Source organism: Anarrhichthys ocellatus, unplaced genomic scaffold (assembly GCF_004355925.1).
Source record: "Anarrhichthys ocellatus isolate YVR2014 unplaced genomic scaffold, GSC_Weel_1.0 scaffold31, whole genome shotgun sequence".
In the NCBI taxonomy this organism is placed as follows: domain Eukaryota; kingdom Metazoa; phylum Chordata; class Actinopteri; order Perciformes; family Anarhichadidae; genus Anarrhichthys; species Anarrhichthys ocellatus.
This window is the reverse complement of record NW_022280061.1, coordinates 5,526,278-5,547,713: the sequence shown is the minus strand read 5'-3', so window position 1 is coordinate 5,547,713 and position 21,436 is coordinate 5,526,278. Positions and strand designations below refer to the sequence as shown.

At 39.2% G+C, this 21,436-nt stretch overlaps 1 protein-coding gene across 2 annotated transcripts; it reads right to left on the bottom strand.

Moving 5' to 3' along the window:
* Positions 1–35: 35 nt before the first annotated feature.
* Positions 36–18,909, bottom strand: LOC116392914 (calcium-binding protein 1-like). 2 transcript variants are annotated; one of them, XM_031864749.1, is made up of 8 exons: positions 18,850–18,909; positions 18,195–18,377; positions 6,876–7,097; positions 2,103–2,133; positions 1,056–1,190; positions 828–937; positions 561–708; positions 36–374 (listed from the first exon to the last, which is right to left on the bottom strand). In XM_031864749.1, exons 1-8 carry the CDS (start codon positions 18,907–18,909, stop codon positions 349–351), a joined length of 915 nt encoding a protein of 304 aa, XP_031720609.1. In that variant the 3' UTR covers positions 36–348. The 2 variants fall into 2 exon arrangements, with proteins under 2 accessions (XP_031720609.1, XP_031720610.1); XM_031864750.1 differs by lacking the exons at positions 6,876–7,097; positions 18,195–18,377; positions 18,850–18,909 and adding an exon at positions 7,407–7,454.
* Positions 18,910–21,436: the final 2,527 nt, after the last annotated feature.

Sequence of the window (21,436 nt, the reverse complement as noted above, 5' to 3'; positions counted from 1 at the left end):
CACACACACACACACACACACACACACACACACACACACACACACACTTGTTGCTGGTTTGGGATTCTCAGTACAAATATTTAGTGTAAATTCACCTCTAAAGAGAAGCTTTGGTTGAACCGTCCCCTTGCTGAGTCTTCACTCTATAATCTCTCATTACATGTTAAATACATTCACACAACAGTACCACATTAAAGGGGTTCTCTTATACTTGAGAAATGGTGGAAGTAACATAAAACTGAAAACTACAAACCCTAATAAATCTTTGTACATCAAGAAGAATTACAAGAACAGTGTGCAGTCTGGTCCATGTTGTGTTTATGCAGTTGAGTGAGGTTTGGTGAAGAGTCAGCGAGACATCATTCGCACAAACTCTGTGGAAAGAAAAGATGTGTTGTTACTATTGGTTAAGAAAAAGGATAGTGTCACCATTAAGTGTATTCTTTCTTCCACCATCTCCTTTTACTTCTTTCCTTAGCCTGAACATCCACCTACTAGCTTGATTGAAATTCACACTCTGCTACCTTTCTGTTCCCTTACCTAAAGTATCAATCACTCACCTTCAAAGTCCACCTCTCCATCCCCATTGAGGTCAACGTCTCGCAGGATCTCGTCTATCTCGCGGTGGGTCAGCTGCTCCCCCATTAGCTTCTTCATGGCTTCCCTCAGCTCTCCAAGGCTGATCTGACCATCACCATCAGAGTCAAACTGGGAAATGAAATCGATGGGTTTGAGAAAGCACATGAAAAGAAATGCATCAGAAGTGAAAGTTGGGGAAAGGGGGTGGTCTATTTGGCTGTAAGTTGACAATAAATGATACTGCTTACCTCTTTGAAGGCATCTCTCAGCTCCTTGACTCCAATCATATCTGCAGTCTCAGCGAGCATCTTGGGACCCATCAGTTCAACAAAGTCCTCAAAATCCACTTTGCCGCCACCTACACAGGGAGGAAATAAGTACGTACAGAAGACACTGTTCACAGATCTTTTTTGTGTCTTTAACAAGCAAGCAAATGAATGACCAGACTGATAGGTTAGGAATCGCAGATCACTCACAGATCTGCTGGCTGAGTTCTATCAATTCCATCTCCGTCGGCATGTATCCCATAGTCCTCATGCACTCGCCCAGGTCCTTACAGCTGATGAAGCCATCCTTGTCTTTGTCAAACTCCCTGAAGGCCTCACGCAGCTCTGCAGGGAAGATGTGTGAAGAACAGTAAATAAGTGCAAGAAAGACAGCGGTATTGCAGTTCTAAGTGTACTTGTTATGTAAAAGCCCTGTATGTAGAATTCTTTACACGATTGTCTTTTCTTTCTAATTGATCTGATGGTTATGTAAAATCACTGGAGTACTCTTTTAACTGCATTATTACCAAATAGAAAGAATGAAAAACACTGCAATAGGGTTTTTCCACAGCCTGACAACCCAAATCTGTTCTTATGAATGGCTTATAACATTGCTGAACTACCTTCTCATTACCATTATAACTTATAAGACCTTTATAACAGCTGCCTTATTTGAAAGTCGTACCCTGATATGTTTTTTTTGCGAGTCTCCAAAGTTTTTATGCATTTCAATTTAAATGAGATATTACTGATTACATTCAAAGGACTGACAGGCCTCGCCCCAAGTTATCTATCAGATCTCTTGTTGTTCTGTTTTTATTGTAAAGCAATTAAATTATATTTACTGTTGTTGTTATTATTATTATTATTATTATTATTATTATTTTCATTGTACTGAGTTTCTACATAAACAAATAAAAATGTCAAATCACATATTACATTTGTGTGAATGCAGAGTGTGAAAGTCTGAGCCAGACCTGAGGGATCAGAGAGTTAAACAGTGCTTAAACGGTCTATATTAATCTTTCTCTTTGATTACTAATCTTATACTTTGATCTTCCACAGTTCAAAAAAAATTCATCTCTGCTGGTTCACAGTCAATTGTTGGGCGAAGTCAGGAAATTTGACCTATACAGTAAAGCACAATTTTTCAAAGTCAAACAGAAGGTTTGAGGTTTGATAGGCAGAAAAAACTAGAGAATGATGACGTTGGAGTGAGAGTGAGGATTTTGAATTAAGCTTTTGATATCTCCGTACCTTCCATTTCCTCTGGTCGTAGATCTCTGTCCTGCGGTGGTGAGGATAGAAGACACACATACAGAGAAATGGACAGTCAGTCAGGTCACAAACACACATTTTAAATCTCATGTGTCTTGTTCCGTTTCTCATACGCACATTTGTAAAAACATCCAAAAAACATTTTTTTAGTTCTTCAGCTTCTAGCGGTTACTTCGCTCATGTGAAGCATTTTTGTTCCATGTTCAATCGCCTGAGCGGGGATCCTATTGCTGGATTATTTGGGTTTTGATCTGAGTGACCCAAATAACCTTTTTAGTCGATCTGCTACACAAGCTTATGTCCAATCTCTGGTGGAGAAGCTTTGAAGGTCTGCTGTTCATATGCTCCATGACAAGCATTCAAAACGCATCATAAAAAACTGCTTTTCTAAACACACAGAAATAAGGCCTGCCCGTCTGTTTGCACACACACATGCAACAAAGCTGATGAAATGGCACTTGCAAAATGGGGCCAGAACCTACATTGTTTTTTGAAATGAGTTTCAACAGGAGCACTTTTAGCTACAGCCATACACAAAAAAAACAATTGACATTATATTTCGAATTGGCCTTAGCGTGTGGTGGCATGAACAAAAGGTAATGCCAGGACACGTTTGTTCACAACATGCTCAGCTGCAGGAATAATACAGGCCTGGATTAGAGGACGCAGGGGAGAGAACAGTGGCAGGGAGATTACAGCTGTAAATTCTATTACAAATCACAAAGGATTAATGTTTTTTCATTTCCCAATCTGCCGATGCTGATTTTTTTCATCTGCATCTGCACTGCTATTCGGCCGGGACTTGATTAACGGACCTTAACACACCTGTGCAGGCTCAACATGCGACAAACACACCACCTACCAATTTGTCTTTTTTGCTAAAATGAGTGACTGTCAGGTTGAGCCAAGTTCAGGCACAGAGGAAAGTATGCAAATGTTTTTCTTGTTGTTCCCATGTTTTTTAGTTTTCGGCTTTCATTCCCAAACTATTAATACCACTGAGTGCTTATTAAAGTTGGTGAAGGACAAATGCTGTGGCTTTAGGAAGGATTCCAGTAAGTCTATCATGTAGCAAAATCTAGATGCCACCAACACCAAAGGAAAGAAAGAGTGTAAATGAGAACTAGAAGCTGTCTACTGTGCTCCTGAGGGACTTCAGTTTACCATTGTAGAGAACAAAGGGGATTATGGGGAATTAAAAACCAGTAAATGCTTTCAACCTCACACTATCCATCTCATAGACTAATCTGTGTACTCTATTGAGGAATCCTGTCTCTTTCCTCCATCCATGACTGTAAGTATTAACAGAAAGTTGTCCTACAAGTGCAAGACTGTGGTGACTGTGGTGACAGATGCTGTTGGGTTTCTGGATGCAAGAAACTTCCAACACTGATCATTATCAACAACAAGAAATGTAAAGCTAATTCGAATGGAATTGAACATATGGAAAACAACGTTCTGGTGTATTACCGCTATCAACTGGATGGAGTGTGGATCGGGAAATGCGCGTACGACTTGCACCAAACCGGTACAAGTCCGCAGCTGTCCGCTTTAATGAAACGCAATGAAATGAAATGTCCTAAGCTTAAAGCCATGCTAGTAGCTTTGTGAAGCTGTACCATATACACATCTTTGAATAAAGTCAGCATGTTAATATTCCTCACAATGACAGTATTTACATGCTGATCTGATTAAATTAGCTTAAAGTATATTGGACAAATATTTACTCCCCTCTTAGCTCAGCTCTTCGTGTCCACTAAGTCCTGACCCTTTTTAAGTTCATCAGAGTGATGAGAGAGAACCAACAGAGTCAGGCTAGAGTCGTAAAACCAAAAAAAATGAGTTAAAAGACACTGAAACACTCGATAGAGCTGCGATAGAGCTAACATAGAGCTGAGGGGAAATGCAGAGTCAAGTGATTATTCGCTGCGGGCGTGTCATTGAGCAACCCCTTCCACACTATATATACTCACTGTGTCCGTTCATCTCTACAGAAAGACATTAGCTCTCCATGGCCGTAGACAAGAATAGTGTCAGTGGTCATAAGACTGTTTCAACTTTTACATTGAATTACATCCAGTCACCAAAGCAGGTCAACTACAAAATACAGTAAAATAATTGAGTCTTATAATCAAATTCATCATAAATCAATTATATTTCGCCCGTGTGATGAGTCACTATTGTTACATTTTGGATGCCATGTTGCTTTGTCATTATAGTACAGTGTGTTATATTACCTATTATACCTTGTGACTCCTGTAGGGTGTACAGTATGTGGAAGAGGTCCCTTCCAACAATCCTTTCTTGGTAGCACTTTATAATAACTACACACTATGAAGCATTAGTTAAGTATGAGTAAACACTTAATTCATCATTTATAAAGCATTGTTCCTACATTAATAATTCATTAGTATGCAGTTCATAACAAGTTATAAATGTTTTATTCTTGATTAAGTATTATATATTTTACAAACCAATTATTAAGGAGTTGTAGATGATTAATAAGATCATTTATAAAGTGTTAGTAAATGATTAATAACTTATTTAGATGTACATTATTCATGCATTTATATATATATAATGGTTAGGGACTATGTTAATATATGCTTTATAAACGCATATTAATACTGCAATTCATGATTAATTCATGATTTATTAAGGTAGTTACTACTCCTTAGTAAAGTGTTTTATGTGACCTCATCTAAAGTGAGAACTATTTATGCCTTATAAAGCATTTATTAAGTATTTTGTGTGACCTCATCTAAGGTGAGGACTATTTATGCCTTACAAAGCATTTATAAATGACACTGAAATGCCAGCAGTGCCTCAAAACGCAAATAGACACAACACAAAGTGATCAAAAACATTAATATTTATTGCAAGATGCAAACAATATACTGTTAAATACAAACCTCTCATCCATTAACCAGGAGCTTTGCATATTAGTTCACATTTACTTATTTAATTATTCATTTCATACCAAGCATATCGATCTCATTCACATCCACTCCACATACTGTATAACAGCTAGTTAGCCATCTGTCACCTGGATTGCTCTATTTACAACGGAGGTGACACGTTAGCGCGCGCCTGTCTCAGGACCTCTAGTGCTAGCTGGAAGGCGAGCTGAATACTCATCCTCCATAATGTGTAACGTTACGTGCCAGCAAACTAAGAAACAAACAGACGGGCATTGGAAGCCCGTCAGCAGTCATTCTTTCTGGCCCAGGTCTGCGCGCCCTTCCAACTTAGGTCGGAGTTTTCCATCGCGTTAGTGCACTTCTGTACCAGTTCCTGAGCGTAACGTTTGTCCTACGTTGATAACGTATGAAGCGGTCCTTTCCTTTGTCCGTCTCACATTGATGACGGCATATGAAAGCGGTATTTCGTTTATTGCAAACAATGACCAGATTCGGCCGGCTGCCATCGGGACATGCAACTGAAGAAAAGTACGAACAGTGGAGATCGATTTGTTGGGTTAAAATGAATAATTAAATAAGTAAATGTAAACTAATATGCAAAGCTGCTGGTTAGGTCCAGTTGTATATTTACAAACGTTTTATATACAGCCATGTTCTCCTGAAGGAGAATGTCTTTGTTTGTTTGTTTCTTACATGAATTAATGGATGAGAGGTTTGTATTTAACAGTATATTGTTTGCATCTTGCAATAAATATTGATATGTTCTTGATCACGTTGTATTGGGTCTATTTGCCTGTTCTGTTAAAAAACTGTTTTGAGGCACTGCTGGCCTTTAAATGTCATTAATAAATGCTTTGTAAGGCATAGATAGTCCTCACTTTAGATGAGGTCACACAAAACACTTTACTAAGGAGTAGTAACTACCTTAATAAATCATGAATTAATCATGAATTGCAGTATTGATATGCAGTTATAAAGCATATATTAACATAGTCCCTAACCATTATATATATAAATGCATGAATAATGTACATCTAAATAAGTTATTAATCATTTACTAACACTTTACAAATGATCTTATTAATCATCTACAACTCCTTAATAATTGGTTTGTAAAATATATAATACTTCATTTACAAATGGGGAATCCATCATTTATAAAGTATGAAAACACAATAATGAAACACATAATAGACGGGCTTATTAATCAAGAATAAAACATTTACAACTGTTGTTATGAACTGCATACTAATGAATTATTAATGTAGGAACAATGCTTTATAAATGATGAATTAAGTGTTTACTCATACTTAACTAATGCTTCATAGTGTGTAGTTATTATAAAGTGCTACCCATTTCTTTCTTCCTTTGTTCCAAGGTGAAAAACATATTGTAAAATAATTTATGGTTGAAAAAAGTTTGAACCTTTCCAAGGTTATAATACCAGTTTATTTCATATAGTTTTTCCCCCCACGATAAATCATATTATGCAACAAAGGTCATCTAGCACAATCACATAAACTCTGATGAAATGTGGTGATATGGGGGTATATATATATATATATATATATATATATATAGGATTGATGGGGGTTGAGACTCACAGGGTGAAATTATCATGGAAAGGCTGTGATGATGTCGCGCTGAACTAACGGATGGCCACAGCTTCACCTTCCCTTGAACAGGCACTGTGAAAATGGATGGATAAAGAGATTTATGAGAGAATTTGGCTTTCATAATGATGTACTGTGTGTGCATGTGTGTGTGTGTGTGTGTATGTGTGTGTGTGTGTGTGTGTGTGTGTGTGTGAGAGTGTGAATGTCATACATACAAGCTGGCTCTGTGCAAAGCCCTGTCTGAGGAAGATACACGCAGGCCCCACTAAGTTGTGCAGCATGTTGCAGTTCTTAACCAGAGCGCACAGGGGCTCATCAAAGTCCCGCTCGCTCCCTCCCTCATCCTCGTCATCCGTGTCCACCTCACCTGCACCACCCAGGCCCCCCAGCATGGCGGCAGCCAATGGGGCGCTGCTTCGTTCTATGGGCAACTCCCCCTTAGAGGAGAAGAACAAACTGAAGTCGGACCCAGATAAAATTACCACTTATATTCATTGCAATGAAACTAGCTAATCACACCTGTTTATACTGTTATGCTAAACATAAGTCAAATAAAATATAATTTAATATGTTAAAATACAAAATCCATTTGAATGGCAGTTGTGTCTGATAGGACAGTTGTTTGCAGCTCAAATGTAGCTTGGACATTGTCAGATGTATCTTAAGCATTAGCTTACATATCTATCAGTTCAAACTCTTTGATAAATTGGTTTTTCTCAGCTCAAAGGAAATGAATGAGTCCTTACCTTCTTCCTGTTACTGTTCTTTTTAGAAGCCTTGTTTATGTTTCCCATCTCCCTGCCCTCTTCTTCCCGTGTCCTCCTCCTCCTGTCCCCAAACTTCTGCCCTGTTTCTCTTCCTCTTTCTCTAACTCTCTGGTCAATTGTCACATAAAAGTCCAAAATCCATACTCAATCCAATGCATTCCATGGGGCAACGTCTTTCCCACCCAGTGAGGCGAAGGCAAATGTTTCCACTTGCACCACTACTCCTAAAAGCGAAGGAGGATCCCTGTCAGTGCTCGTGCTACAATCCAAGATCCTGTTGGTCAAGTGAGAGGCAAGGTATATATTGTGCATTAAATCCTAAACTCCTCTAGGTTGTTGAAAGGCTGTCATGATGAGCTTTGAGAGGTGTAGTGTGATATTATGGAATAGCAGCAGGGTGCTGGAGATTGACGGGGTGGGGTGGGAGAACTGGGTCATATCTGGGCTGAAACAACCTGCTGCCAGATTTTGGCTCTGATTGCATGACTCGACCATATTCTCCCTCCCTTTCAATCTCTCTCTGCCTCTCTCTTACACAAACACACACTTTTCCCCACCCATTTATCCGTCAGCCCCTCTCGCCACGGGTGATCCCTTGAATTTGGCCCAACTTAATCTAATCCATCCCACCCACCTTCCTCTCCCTGTCTCCCAAACATCATGCTTATGGTCTCAAAATGACTATTCTGGCAGAGGCAGAGAGAGAGAGAGAGAGAGAGAGAGAGAGAGAGAGAGATGAAGGGGGAGGGCATGGTAGAATTATGGATGGAGAGTTGGCTGCCTATTTAATCCCTGGCATTTTAGATTAGAGGGAAAGAGTTATGTTGACAGGCGATGGGACTACAGGCTTGAAGAGGGAGGAATAGAAGAATAATTATACTACGTTAATGTACAAAACAGATCAATGTACTTCCAACTCAGTTTTGCAACAATGGAAACAAACACAACAATGGAGCGAACACACCTGTATTTTGAGAATGGCCTCAAATATAAGACGGAGACAATTGGCTAGCACACCCCACGGCCCCTCCGCCCCACTACCCGCCGCTAGCAGACTACTTCACCGGGAGGAGAGCGCGCTGGAGCTCCGGTGAGATGGACCGTCAGTTAGCGGCTGTAGCAACGCCCAAATGGCAGCAACATCGCGTTTGCTGATCCCAGACCGGCCTGACTCCCTCGCAAAGCAAACTTTCTGTTGCTGCTCCTCCACAGGTTAGACCCAGAGCTGCCGCTGGTTGAGTTTGAGTTGCTACAGCCACTAACTAGAGGTGCGTTGCCAGAGCTGTCATAGGGACACTAAATGAATTTGCGCGAGAACACAATAGTTTCTTAGGAAAACACAAAAGTATTTATATATTTTTTACACGCATCTACTTTTTTTCTCCCCCATGAACCCTAAGGGGCTCCGCACCAACCCCACTCTATAAAATAATAACACATATATATATTTTTTGAACGATCACTTTTTATTCAATCATTCAACTGTTATAACAGTTATATCTTCTGTATTTCCCCCCTGCTTACTTCTGATCACATTAACCCAACAGCTGAATGGGAGATCTGTCTTGGCCAGCTTTGCCCACTAAGGTTGTTTGTCATCAACTGTAAACTTTAGCAGACATCATCCCTGCATTACTGGAAACAATTGAGAATTTTGAAAAATATCTAGTGACGATTTTTTACTCTTCCTTGACAGTTTAGAGGGAAATATTTTACTTTTTACTTACGATATTTATCTGACAGCAGTAGTTTGTTATGCTAGATTATATATTTAAAGTCACTATTGGTAGAAATCCTATGTTATCCTATTGCATATTTCAAATTAAATAGATAATTCTGGTTCCCAATTCATTGGGAGTCAGGTCAGTAGGTCAGTGGGAAGGTAGAGGTGTGGATCACTGTCCACCACAGATCAATATTCATAAAAAACACCAGATGACCCACAGAAGGGACATTTCACATCATGCACACAGTGGCTTTAACATGATAAATAAAATAGAAACACAGATTTTTTGACCACCCAATACATTTTAGGTAAAATATAACATTTTTTATTGTACATTTTTTTATTGTACATTTTTTGTATTACTGCCTCGCTGCATTGGAATCACTGCAGCAGGCTTTGATACACGTGAGCTCGTGGACTGTATGAATCTGTATGCTGGTCATGTGGTGCTGAATGTGTGCCAGAGATTAGCAGCAGTAAAGCCAATGCTGAGCGCCTGCAGCCCTAATCCTCTGGGGTCAATTTAGGAGAACTAACACAATTTTGGTGTCTCTCTATTTCTCCATATCTTTCTATGTGACATTTCATCTGTTTCCTGAGATTCACCTTTTTACATCTCACACATTACTACTTCTCAATTATGTTTAAATACTGCAGCCTCCTTTTCAGTGCAGATTTCTTGTCAATCTTTTTTTCTTCTGACTTCAATATGACCTGGGCAGGTACACACTATAGACTAAACTTGTGATATGACAGGCCTTTACACACTTTTTAAAAAATTCATCAGATGCTTTTGCAGAATACAGACATTTATCCATGAGCATCTTTCTGATACTTCACACTGCCAATGTATCACCAGCAGAGTGCAGCAAAGCTCAGTTTACTGTTACAGCAAATATGAACTTGTGCTCAGCTGTAAAGCTTATGCACCACCACTAGATGTCAGCCTCCTGCCTTGCTATCCATTTCAGTTACAGGAATATTTGTGCATCTTTTTGTTTCTGGATAGGTCACTGAGCAGAAAGGTAGACGAGAGATACGGCAGGGTGGAGTAGTGAGTAGTGAGATGTTGAAGGGGAGAACCGGATTTCATGGCACAATCACTGAACCTCAGCTTCACAGACGTGATTCTCCAGCTGAGGCTGCAGTGTGACCTTTCTATGGACTTGGGGGAATTAAAAAAATAAATACACTGAAAATCTATTAAGTAGAGAGGACAGAGAACGATGAGATGATTTACAACAAAGGATTTGGATGCACAGTGTCTCGGTTATATAACAGTATGTGCCTTAGCCCACTGATCCAGCTGGACACCCACCAGACCAGCATTGGAATCCTCAGTCCTGTAACGTTTTTTTTGATTCCTGCATTGTTTCCCATCATATATTTTACAGGCAAAGCTTAAGATTCATTTAATTGGAGTCTTCTTTTACAAATACAGAGGGAAACAAAAATTAGTAGTAAGTAGGCACATGCACTTAAAGCAGATCTATGCACACAGAAAGAAAAAGAAAAATAGTTTTTGTCCTGCTCAGTGAAAGAACATAAAGAAGCACCGACAGCCCGCCTCAATCAACAGCCCTGTGTTTCAGCTATGAAACCCAGAACAGAGCAGCTGGGTGAGAATTTGTGCTCTATCCCTCGACAACAGTAAGTACACCAGATGCCTGAACAACGAGGATAGAAGACAACAGACAATCCAGTAAACAGCATGATGGACACACTCCAAAGTCAGGACTTTGCATGTGATGCAAAGACAACAGCTTTAGTGTTGGCCAGGTCAAACATTTTGGCTGAGATGGTGTGCGTCCAAGTGTATTTGCATGCTTATGTATGCATGTTGACACACAAACACACATTTATCGCAAATGCTTCGATCACTTCAAATGAGGCATACAGGGCCTACAGATGAAAATATGCAGATACTCTCTTTAACCAACCATAACTGAACAGAATGAAGGCAGCTGGGCAGACATCATCAGACTGTGGCTATAAACGAGTTACAGCCAGCACAGATAGTATCCGTGTTATCACTTCAAACTTGCATCTACTACGAAGTATTTACCATAATCCGAAGTCAAAGACAGGTAACAATACTACATATGTGCAGAATACTGAGCGTGTTTGACGTCAAACATATAAAGTGCTCATCCCCTCATTCAATCTTTGTCCGTATACTCTCCATCGTCTACACATAACGAACAATGCCTTCTGACCAAATGATTGTACACCGTATATCTGCTAAGAAATCTGTGAGGTGAGTGGCAGGGAGTGGGATCAAGCTGAGGTGGATTGAGCTGAGCCTGCGGAGTTAAGATTGGTTTGACTTGCCACACTGACAGATAAAGACTGCAACCACTTGCCAGATCCATATTTAGGAGAAACAACACAACAGGGCATTCAACTGTTGACATAATGACTGAAAAAGACAAACACATTCTGAATATCAGCTCTTTCTACATAGGCACAAACAATGTATATATATTTAATAAAAGCACTATATTTCAAATCATAATGGTAATCGTTAAAAGGGTAATTGATGAATGATAAAAATCACCTTTTACACCTAAGTGTAATACGAGATGGTGATTAGTAGTGATGAACTGACAATTATCACTCAACTTTCTAGTTTCCTTCGGCTCTACAGAGCATTTCAGCATCTTTCAGCTTATTGTTTTGCGGCCCACAGTTTTACAATGTTGGTTTCCTCTCACAGCTCTCTGCATGAGACGCACCGAGCTTTCAACTAACTCCAACGTAAAACCATCTGCATCATTATTAGATGTTTAGAGCAACCAATGTGGTATAAAGAGCGAGAAAGTCCGCTAAGGTTGGGGCGAACAAACCAACAGACGTGCCCTGCTCACGTCCCATGTGAAACCAAGTCAACATTGACTTATTTCACTTTGCTATTGTTACGTAACCTATGTCGGTGGCGTTAGGTAAGTACGTAAGTTACGTAACAAGTGGATTTAGCAACTAGCTGGTGAACATAATGGAGTGTTTATTAAGCTAACAAGACAAATGAATGAGACCAAAGAAGAGCTAAAAGGAGAGTTAATATTCATCTTGTCGCCAGATATAGAAGTCCAAATGAATGCTACAGTTGCTGTGTCTGCTGGATATTCAAATAAGTAATTGTTTTCTAATATGTCAACGTTGTGTTTACAGCTTGTTCTGCTGCCCCCAAGTGGACAAACACAAATCTAATCTAGTCCAACTGCTGAGGAAGAGGAACATCGCAGAATGCATTCAGAGCCAGTTCTGTTTCAGACGTGGACGCACTATTTAAATATTTAACAGCTGTTCAGCAAATAGTCTTTCAATTTAAGACACAAACATTTTAAGAGTGAGACAAGGAGGGGAGAGAGATGATAAATACTATATTATTACTTTATGAAACCTTTATTGTACCTGAACTTAGATCAAAACCCAAGACAGAATAGTTCATTTATGAAACAAGTGATGGTACAGTCAACGGAGCATTTCAATTATACCTTACATCACTTCACAGACTGCAACCACATATGGCGGTCTCGAATGTCCCACATTCCCTAATCTCATTCTCGCCCACTTACCCATTCCCAAAAGGAGGATAATGGCTCTCGCACCTGTCTAGACTTTGTTCATGCATTTAAATATGACCTAAAAGTTCCCAGAGGTCCTATGGATTAGAGATTCTCTGCAAAAATAGGACGAAGGGATAGGAACGTTGGGAGTGCATGTTCTTTATCTCCATCCAGGAGTATAGGACTCAACTGTTGCTGCTAAACGTGCCATCGTGGTAATGGTTCAACTAACCCTCTTTCAACTCTGTCTACTAAAGCTGTCATGTTTTCTGTTCTCGTTGCATTGTATGCACTGTCTACAAATACTGACATTTAACAATACAGACATTTAACAATAGAGACATTTAACAATAGAGTTCTGTAACTCGATGTGTTTTCTGTCAAAGACTGCAATAAGAACTCAATCTGTTTTCTAGATATGTATTTGTTTTTACTTTAAAATGTAGAGGGCAATTCTTCTAAGTTTCAGAGCATGATGTACTTTTTGTATGACAAAGAATATTGAAAATGTACCTTTATGAAAATGTATGTACATAGTAATCATTTGTAATTAAAATTCATGTAATCAAAGATTGAATGAGAGATCTTGAATTCCGCCAACAGAATATGTGGAAAACTCTTTCATATGATTTTTGTGGATGAAACGTGAATGAAACAGAATCTTTTTTTTTATTTCAGTGGACAAAAGTGCATTTTGTGCAACGATATCAATTCAGTGGAGGAATATCTGAGAGTCAACTGTGCCTGACTGGCAAATTGGCAAAGGCTAATTTATAAAAAGATTAGATTTTTATAAAAGGATTTGTGATAACTATTTTACATGTGGTAGGGTTCACCCCCGTTCTTATTTTAGTTTGCACGCATATTCCAGGTTGCCTTGATGTTTCTGGTTGCGAGTTGCAATTCATGTAGTTATTTAGAAGTCAGATCTCCTGCTCAAGTAATTACAGCAATAACACAGTGCAATTATCTTTGCACTGTGTTATTGCTGAAAATATCAAGTCCAGCCTTAAAAATTTAACTTTAGTCAAGGTGCAGTAAACTTACACATTATGAAGAAAGACCAGAGTGTGAGTTTGAGCTGCATTTTAAAGACTTGTTTTAGCCATATGAAAGAAAAATAAGTTTTAAGGTGTTTGTGTTAACATGATAGTTAAAGATAAATAACATTTATTCAGGACCAGAGCTGTGAAGGTGCTATAGAAAACGTAGGGTTGCCTAGTCAGAGAATACTTCTACGCGTAATTCTGGAGGGCATGTACAAACATGTTTTTCTGTTTCATTTGAACAATGTGTTGCTCTGTACAGTGATACTCTTAATTAGCTTATCAAGCAGGTGGACAGCTTCATGGCTCATGTGTCCGCTGTATTGGTGGTGAACGTCATGTCACTTTCACGCAGCTATAAACAATGTTGTTGATCAGCTGCTAGCTGGAAGAAAAGCTGCTTTTTATGTTTGACTTTTAATTATTAAATGTTTGCATTTAAACCTTTTTCATTGGTGAAAACAGTGATGCATTTTATGAATCAGTGACAGATGACCACCTAAATGCAAACACCAGTAAAATACAACATGGACAAAGAATACATTATTTCCGAGGCTTAATTTTTAAGGACGTCGCTAATGCTTCATTAAACGAGTTCAGACAGGAAGACTATACTCTCGCATGCCTAAGCCCATAGCTTATTCACCATACATCTGCTATCACTCCTCATGCAGGCACACTCATTATTTCCTGGCTGTTATTGTTCGGGGCTGTCAATTATATCAGCTGTCTAGATCAGCTGGTCTCTCTAGCCAATAAGACAAGGACACAAGGACACCGTTAGCCTATCATCTGGCTGCTGTCTCTCTTTAAAAATGATTGTCTCTCTACCTTCAGTTCGTTCAAGCTGATGTTACGCAACCCTCCACCTCCCCATCTCTGCCCAATCTTCGCAGATTCATCAACTTCATTAACTCATCATTCTATCAGCCTCATCAGCACCACCACCACCAGTGTCTGGACTCCACGGGGGGGATTTATATTGTTGCCGCTCAGGGCAATCACAACTCGATCACAAATCTCCTCGTTGAGTTCAAGCGCCAAAGAATTTCTGTGTAACTCATTAACGCAGCATCTGTCATAATAAATATTAACTACTAATCATCCACTTGTCTCTCCTGATTGAAATACATTCACCAGAATATCCTGGATTATGTGGTAGGGAGGACTAAAAGCATGCTTCTCTTCAACTCCCAAATTTGGGCAGAAAGGTTGAGAAGACTTTGAAATGGGAGAGACATTGTTGATCTGTTCTGACATATTGACACATCTTCCGCCTATTCAACTACCATAATGGACAAATGAAAGCAGCGTGCATCAGTTGTACTGTTCACAGAATGACTCAAACTTTATGAAGACATCTGAAATGACAAAACAAGTTGAGTACATAAGCACACACCGACGAGAGAGAGGAAGACTCATCGCAGACAGAAGGAATGAAGGAATGAAGGAGTGAAGATGGAGCTGCTATCATAGCAAATATACGTTAAGATTCTGAGTTAGCAGCAGCAGTATGTTCATTTCATAAATACATCAACTGCCATTCACTTGCCCTATAAAGTGACTGTAATGTTTGACTGCAATAAAAAAACGCTCAACTATCTTGCATAGGAATATTCAATTTGCCTGCTCAGTAGTAACTAACTGTTACTAACTGTTACTAACTGAGTCATAAGCCATGTTTTGCATTTAATAGTTAGAAATGAAGCAGAGTAATTAAACTGCTGTAAAACGTGGATTAGCTTGCCGTCGCTGTGAGTCTGATTAAATCTCTCACTGACTCTGACTGAGCCATTCATTTACAGTTGGATGTGCTGTATCTGTCAAACACATTCATGCTTGTCAGCAGAAGGACATCTGGTGCGTCAAGTGTACTCTAAGTGATGATGTTTAAGGGATGTACGTCTAACCGACTCTTGTCCTCTCACTCGTTTAAGCTGTAATCTCCCTTTACACCACAATCAATCTCTCTCTTTCCTTATGACATCCATCCATCCTTCTTCCAGCACTCCCTTCTTTCAGTTTCTCATCATTTGTTCCATCTGTTGCTGAGTGTATGGATGACTCATCTGAGCAATGAGAGCTATAGAGAGTATGAACAGAAAAGCAGAGGAAAAGGATAAACACAGAAGCAGCAGCAGAACTCTCACTCTTCATGGTGGAGTTGATGAATTTCTTGTGATTGTTCACTAAGCCCTGTGCCCTATTGTGCTCTCTGCTTGGTCTGAAAGCCCACGACTCTGAAGGCCCGTTGCTCTGAGATTACACACTGTGAACTTGAAGTTCAGTGACTGCCGGCCTACTTTCCAGACCCTGTTATATATTGCTAGATTTAAAAGATAATCTTTAAATTATAGCAGAAATCACAACGTATGGCTTGGTACGACTCCTCATGAAATATGTTTCATTTTGGCCGATATTCAAATTTAACAGCTTTTCTGTGAAAGTAAAATAAACAAAAGTGGGAGTTAGTTTTCAGGATAATGGGCCATCGGACTGAGGGCATGGCACCTTCTGCTCTTACACACAATATATGCAGCAATGATAACAAATAACAATTTCAAAATTCTCTGTATTTTTTGAAACAATGGATTCTGGATTCAAGACAGAAGACAAAAAACAGCTTCTCGTCTCTAGCTGAGAACTCTTGATTTTTCTGTCTGAAATGAGCTTTTGTTGGGAGAGTTTATCAGCTGTAGCTGGCTAGTTAGGTGTCGCTAAATGAGGCCCATTAATTATCTCTTCAATATTCATAACAAATGGCTTAAATTACAGATTTTATATATCAAAAAAAATAATGAAAACACATTTGATACAGTTATAAAAGTTCTGTGTATGTGCAGGTGGTTAGGTAGCTAGATCTGGATACCTCATAAAGCTATGGTAACTTATCTCCAAATGTTCCACCCTGTTAGGTTTATAGACCAATTCAAAACCAGTCAAGCCATAAGGATTATTATTTTCCTGACAGTTAGACATGTTTCTATTCCTAAATAAAAGAAGAAGAAGAAGCTCTCACATAATACATCGCTGATGGATTTTGAAACGTATTTTACCGTTGAAGCCTTAATTAATGACCATCTTGGGTCACTCTGCCCCATTCTCACAGTGACTCCACTGATCAATCATCATGAATTTCATCATTTAAATTAAGTCATTAGAGAGATAACTCTGCTGCCTATTGTTATACAACAGTTCACAAACATTAAATGTAGTTGGATATGTTCAGGGTTTTCAATGGATATTCATTTCGTCATGAATGATTATTAAATATTGAGAGGGTTAGGGTTGAGTGCTAATACTAGGGCCAACCTCGGGAGACTGTCATCATGATATTTATGTAAAAGCAACTTGACCAACATTTAAACTTGCCATCCTATTTACATACAGAGCTGCGTGCTGAAGAGGGGCTGATAAGTGGAACAGCGTGAAACTGGTAGCTGGACTCTGTGCTGATCACATGCCTGCCTTGCATCTGTGTGCCCCAGGCGGCAACTTCCGGGTCTAAAAATTGAAGCCAATGCGGATGTGCCTTAAACTTACATTCTTTCTAATCACCAGTAGGGGGCAACTCCTGCTGGTACAAAAAGAAGTCTGATTTTTAGAAAGAAGAAGAAATGATCCTACTTTCCACTTGATTTGACCTCAGTGAACACTGTAAACATCATGTTATGGTCCCATTAGAGTGAAGTAGACAATGAATCAGGGTATGTTTTAGTGCGTGGCTACCTTGTTACTGACAGGTCGCGACCACGACGTTGTCCTGTCTGGGTCTTGTCTACATTTTCGTCTCACAACTTGAACCATGTCACAGTGTGTTTTCGGTTTGTAAAAGTTAATTGAGATATTTTGATGTCTTATACATAATTGGTTTGAACTTAGCTCCACACTCTTGTCACTTCTGGTTGCAAAAAAACAAAATGGTGACGGCCAAAATGCCAAACTCACAGCTTCAGAACCGTAGTCCATGGACCAATAGGTGATATCACGGTGACTACGTCCACTTCTCATATACAGTCTATGGTGTTTGCACACGAGATACAAACAAAATGCGGACCCACTCATCTGAACAGGTCTCCATATCACTACTTGTGGTCAGCAACTCCAGAGGGTACCTTCAGATGAAGTAACATATGATAACTTGCGGAGCTTTGTTCACAGGCCAAGCAACGGTTATGCTCATAATGTGCTCATAGCTATTTAAACTCATTCACTCACTTTCATCTTCAATGACTCTGGAATTTCATTCATTTATGTATTAATTAGCGGATTGTCTGGCTGAGTTTCTAAGATGCCTATATGTCTATTTTTTAGGCAGTACTCAACAGGACATTTTCAATACAGTGTACGTGTGTCAGTCAAACACATGTTAACAACGCCACATGAGACACCTGGGATACCTGTAATCTCCAGTTCAGTGTCTTACCTGTCCGAAAACTGAGTCAAGGATGGGTCGCAGCTTTCTCCTGTCTCCGTCTTGCAGCCAGACGTCACCGGGCTCTCCCACGGGGGACGATAAACTCGAGGTCTTGGCCTTAGGCTTTGGAGCCCTTTTTATGCTAGCTGAACTCCATCGCCTTAATGATTCAATCTTCTTCTTTATGGATCCCTGGAGAACGGAGGATGAACAAAGAGGTTGAAATAGAAAAATTGTCTCACATCACAACTGAAATATATTTAACTCATTGCACACTGTGAGATTGAATTCCTGGAAAGGATGGTATCGGAAAAAGTTGAGGTAAAGAGGCTGCAGGTAGACTTACTGCACACACTACCGCACCTATTGGTGGAATTGCATCCAAACAAATAGCATTTAACATTAACATACATGTACCAGCTCAGACAACAACAATTGATGAGAATTATCAGTTCTTACACACATAGTATTGCTCTAAAATGATATTGCTTTTTAATAAATAAAAATAATTCCATTTTTACAAACAAATAAAGTAAATCGGGTGTCCATGCTAGCCAGGCCTCAGGAGACAAACACTAGTACACCACAGTGTATCATGTTGAGTGTGTATGAGCACAAGTGGCAGGATTTAGGACACAGCAAAGGCATATATATGTCCACTGACCTTCTTAACTAACTTGCCCTCTGACGCCTCCATGGATGATATGCTTTTCGCGTCAGTCATCTTTGCAGCCCAGCTTGCACACACAGAGACGTCCTCTTTCTCTCCGTCTCTCCTCCTGTCACACTCTTGTCCACTACTCCTCTTTATCTGTCCCTAGAGCATCTGACACTGGTTGATAATCTGAGGCGTATCTCCCACTGTTATTGCTCCTCCTCTCATCCCTCCCCCTGTATGTCCTGCATGTATATGATACATGCAGGACATACAGGCATGCACTATGTATAGTACTATACATATATATATATGTACATTATTATTATAATATTATAGTTATGTTATTATCTATATCTAAATGCCAAATATCAATTCATCTCTTTTGTGTATGTGTTTGGTGAGTGTATACTTTAGTGTGTATTCTCTACTAGTCAGCATCTGTCAGCAATAAGTGCTGCAGCAGCGCATTAAATCAGAATCAGAATCAGAATCAGAACCATTTATTGCCAAGGAAGTTTGCACCTACAAGGAATTTGTCATGGCGGTTGGTGCGTAACATTTAACAATAAACAATAACATTAAACTATCAGCAATGAACACAGTGTGAGAAATAGAAACATATTAAAATTTACAATAAAATATAAAATAAAGTGCACAACAAAACAGATAACAGGACTGTAAAACAAGTGAAGTGTAAGTGAAATGTTAAAAGTGACGAGAGTATTTAAATAAAGAAAGAGGGATGTGTAGGGGAGAGCCCAGAAGGAAATGTCCTGGGGATGACAGTCAGTGGGGGACCCTTTAAACCCTTTAAAGCAATACTTACAACCCCTCCCTCCCTCTCTCCACCCACTCTCTCTCTTTCATTCTTTCTTTATTTCTATACCAACTGTTTTTTAAAGCGCTTTATACGACCTATCTGCCTCTATCGTTTTCAGCATCTTAAGTTGTCAATGTTAATTGTTCTGCTGTTTCATTATCTTTATCCTTCTCTGTGTGATTCTGTCTCTTCTGTAGTTGAGTGTCAGTAAACCTCTTTTCTTTACTGCATGTTACATTTCCCCTACATCCACTTATCACACACTCATTTAGGGGCTGTACAAAAATGATCTACACGGGAAGGAAGGAAAAAGCAAGACCACGAAGTTATTCATATTTGTGTTAGCTCCTCCCTGAAAAGACTCTCTCGCTTCCCTTTATTGACTCAATATTGTAGTGGTTTAACTCATTTCATCATGAGTAAGTTGAAGAGTCAAAGCAAAAATAATTTTCAACGATGTTGCCAAATTTGAATCACATCTTAATTGAACTTAATGGAATGTTTCTCTTTTTTATGTTGTAAGAGCCGCCGAATGTCATGCTGAACTTTGATTATATTATGAGCTAACCTTAACATATTAATTTTTTTGTTCTTTATTAATGACTTTTGGTAGAGAGATAATGTGCAATCCCTTATATCCATAACGATGCATGATTTTTATGTGTCTCTCAAATCCCCTCATTTCAAACATATTCTTGTTCTGAAATCCTATTATTTGGTTTCACTGATTATAAAACAATTTAGTGAAATGTACACAGGATGCATGTGGTGACACTTGTCTTTCCTAAATTCTTCCCTCCTTCCTCTTTTTTCCCCCGTTCCTTTTTCTTTGTCGATTTGAGTGCACTCGGCCAATTTCATAGAGAATAGATGAAACAGAAGGGGAGAAACGAGAGATAGTCCCAAAGCCAGAAAGAGCCAGAAAGATAATCTGAATTGAATGGCTGAGAGGAAAGTGGAGCTTTGTACATCAGTCTGGTCCGTTAGGATTAATCCTGCTCTGTCTTTATACTCTGGATCTTCTCTCTCGAATATTCTCTCCAAATTACAACTACCTCTAGTAATCCCACGTTGCTGTGGCCTACATTACACCTCAGCCTGTGTGTGCGTGGGCGTGTCCGATTGAGTGTGATGGAACCAGACAAATGTGGCAGTGTTTAGACAGTCAATGAAATTTAAAACAGATATCAGAAATGATAAAATCCAATCACTCAAAAAGGTGGTCAGATGTTCAAGAGTTCAGATATAAAGTGCACCTGGATTCCACGATCTGGAAAGCTTAATCCTACTTTTCATTTCATGTCTGATTACGTAATCAGTGTGATACTGCACTCTGGTGGCTGAAATCTGCATAGCACAAAGCTTCAATATGCACTAACCAAAGTTTATGAGCCATTTGCTTACAATTCTCCTCACTCATGTTCCATTTGAACACATTTTGAAATAAAAAACATAATTTAGTGCAGCAACATTGTTGTGTTTTCTTCCCTATCCCTTTATTCATCTCATGAGCCTTCACAGGTTGGATTTCTTTCACTTCTATCTAAGTCTATAGTTTACTGTGAGGACAAACAGGGCACAAAAATCAAATAACATCTTTACAGACTTTACTCACAAGCCTTTTACAGGAAAAGGACTGAATTGAAACCAAACCAGATCAATATCTGTGTCCATACCAAATACATATCAATTTAATACCAAAGTGTACAGTACAGACAAACAAAAATATATTTAATACATGTCATTGAGTGAGCCCATTCAATGCTGTGCAAA

Excerpts from the sequence above, each read along its gene's own strand:
- LOC116392914 (XM_031864749.1), bottom strand. The coding sequence starts at position 18,909 with ATGACTGACGCGAAAAGCATATCATCCATGGAGGCGTCAGAGGGCAAG. Across the intron at positions 7,098-18,194 it reads TTGACTCAGTTTTCGGACAG|GGGGAGTTGCCCATAGAACG; the intron begins GTAAGACACTGA and ends TTCTCCTCTAAG. Across the intron at positions 375-560 it reads TGGAGAGGTGGACTTTGAAG|AGTTTGTGCGAATGATGTCT; the intron begins GTGAGTGATTGA and ends TTCTTTCCACAG.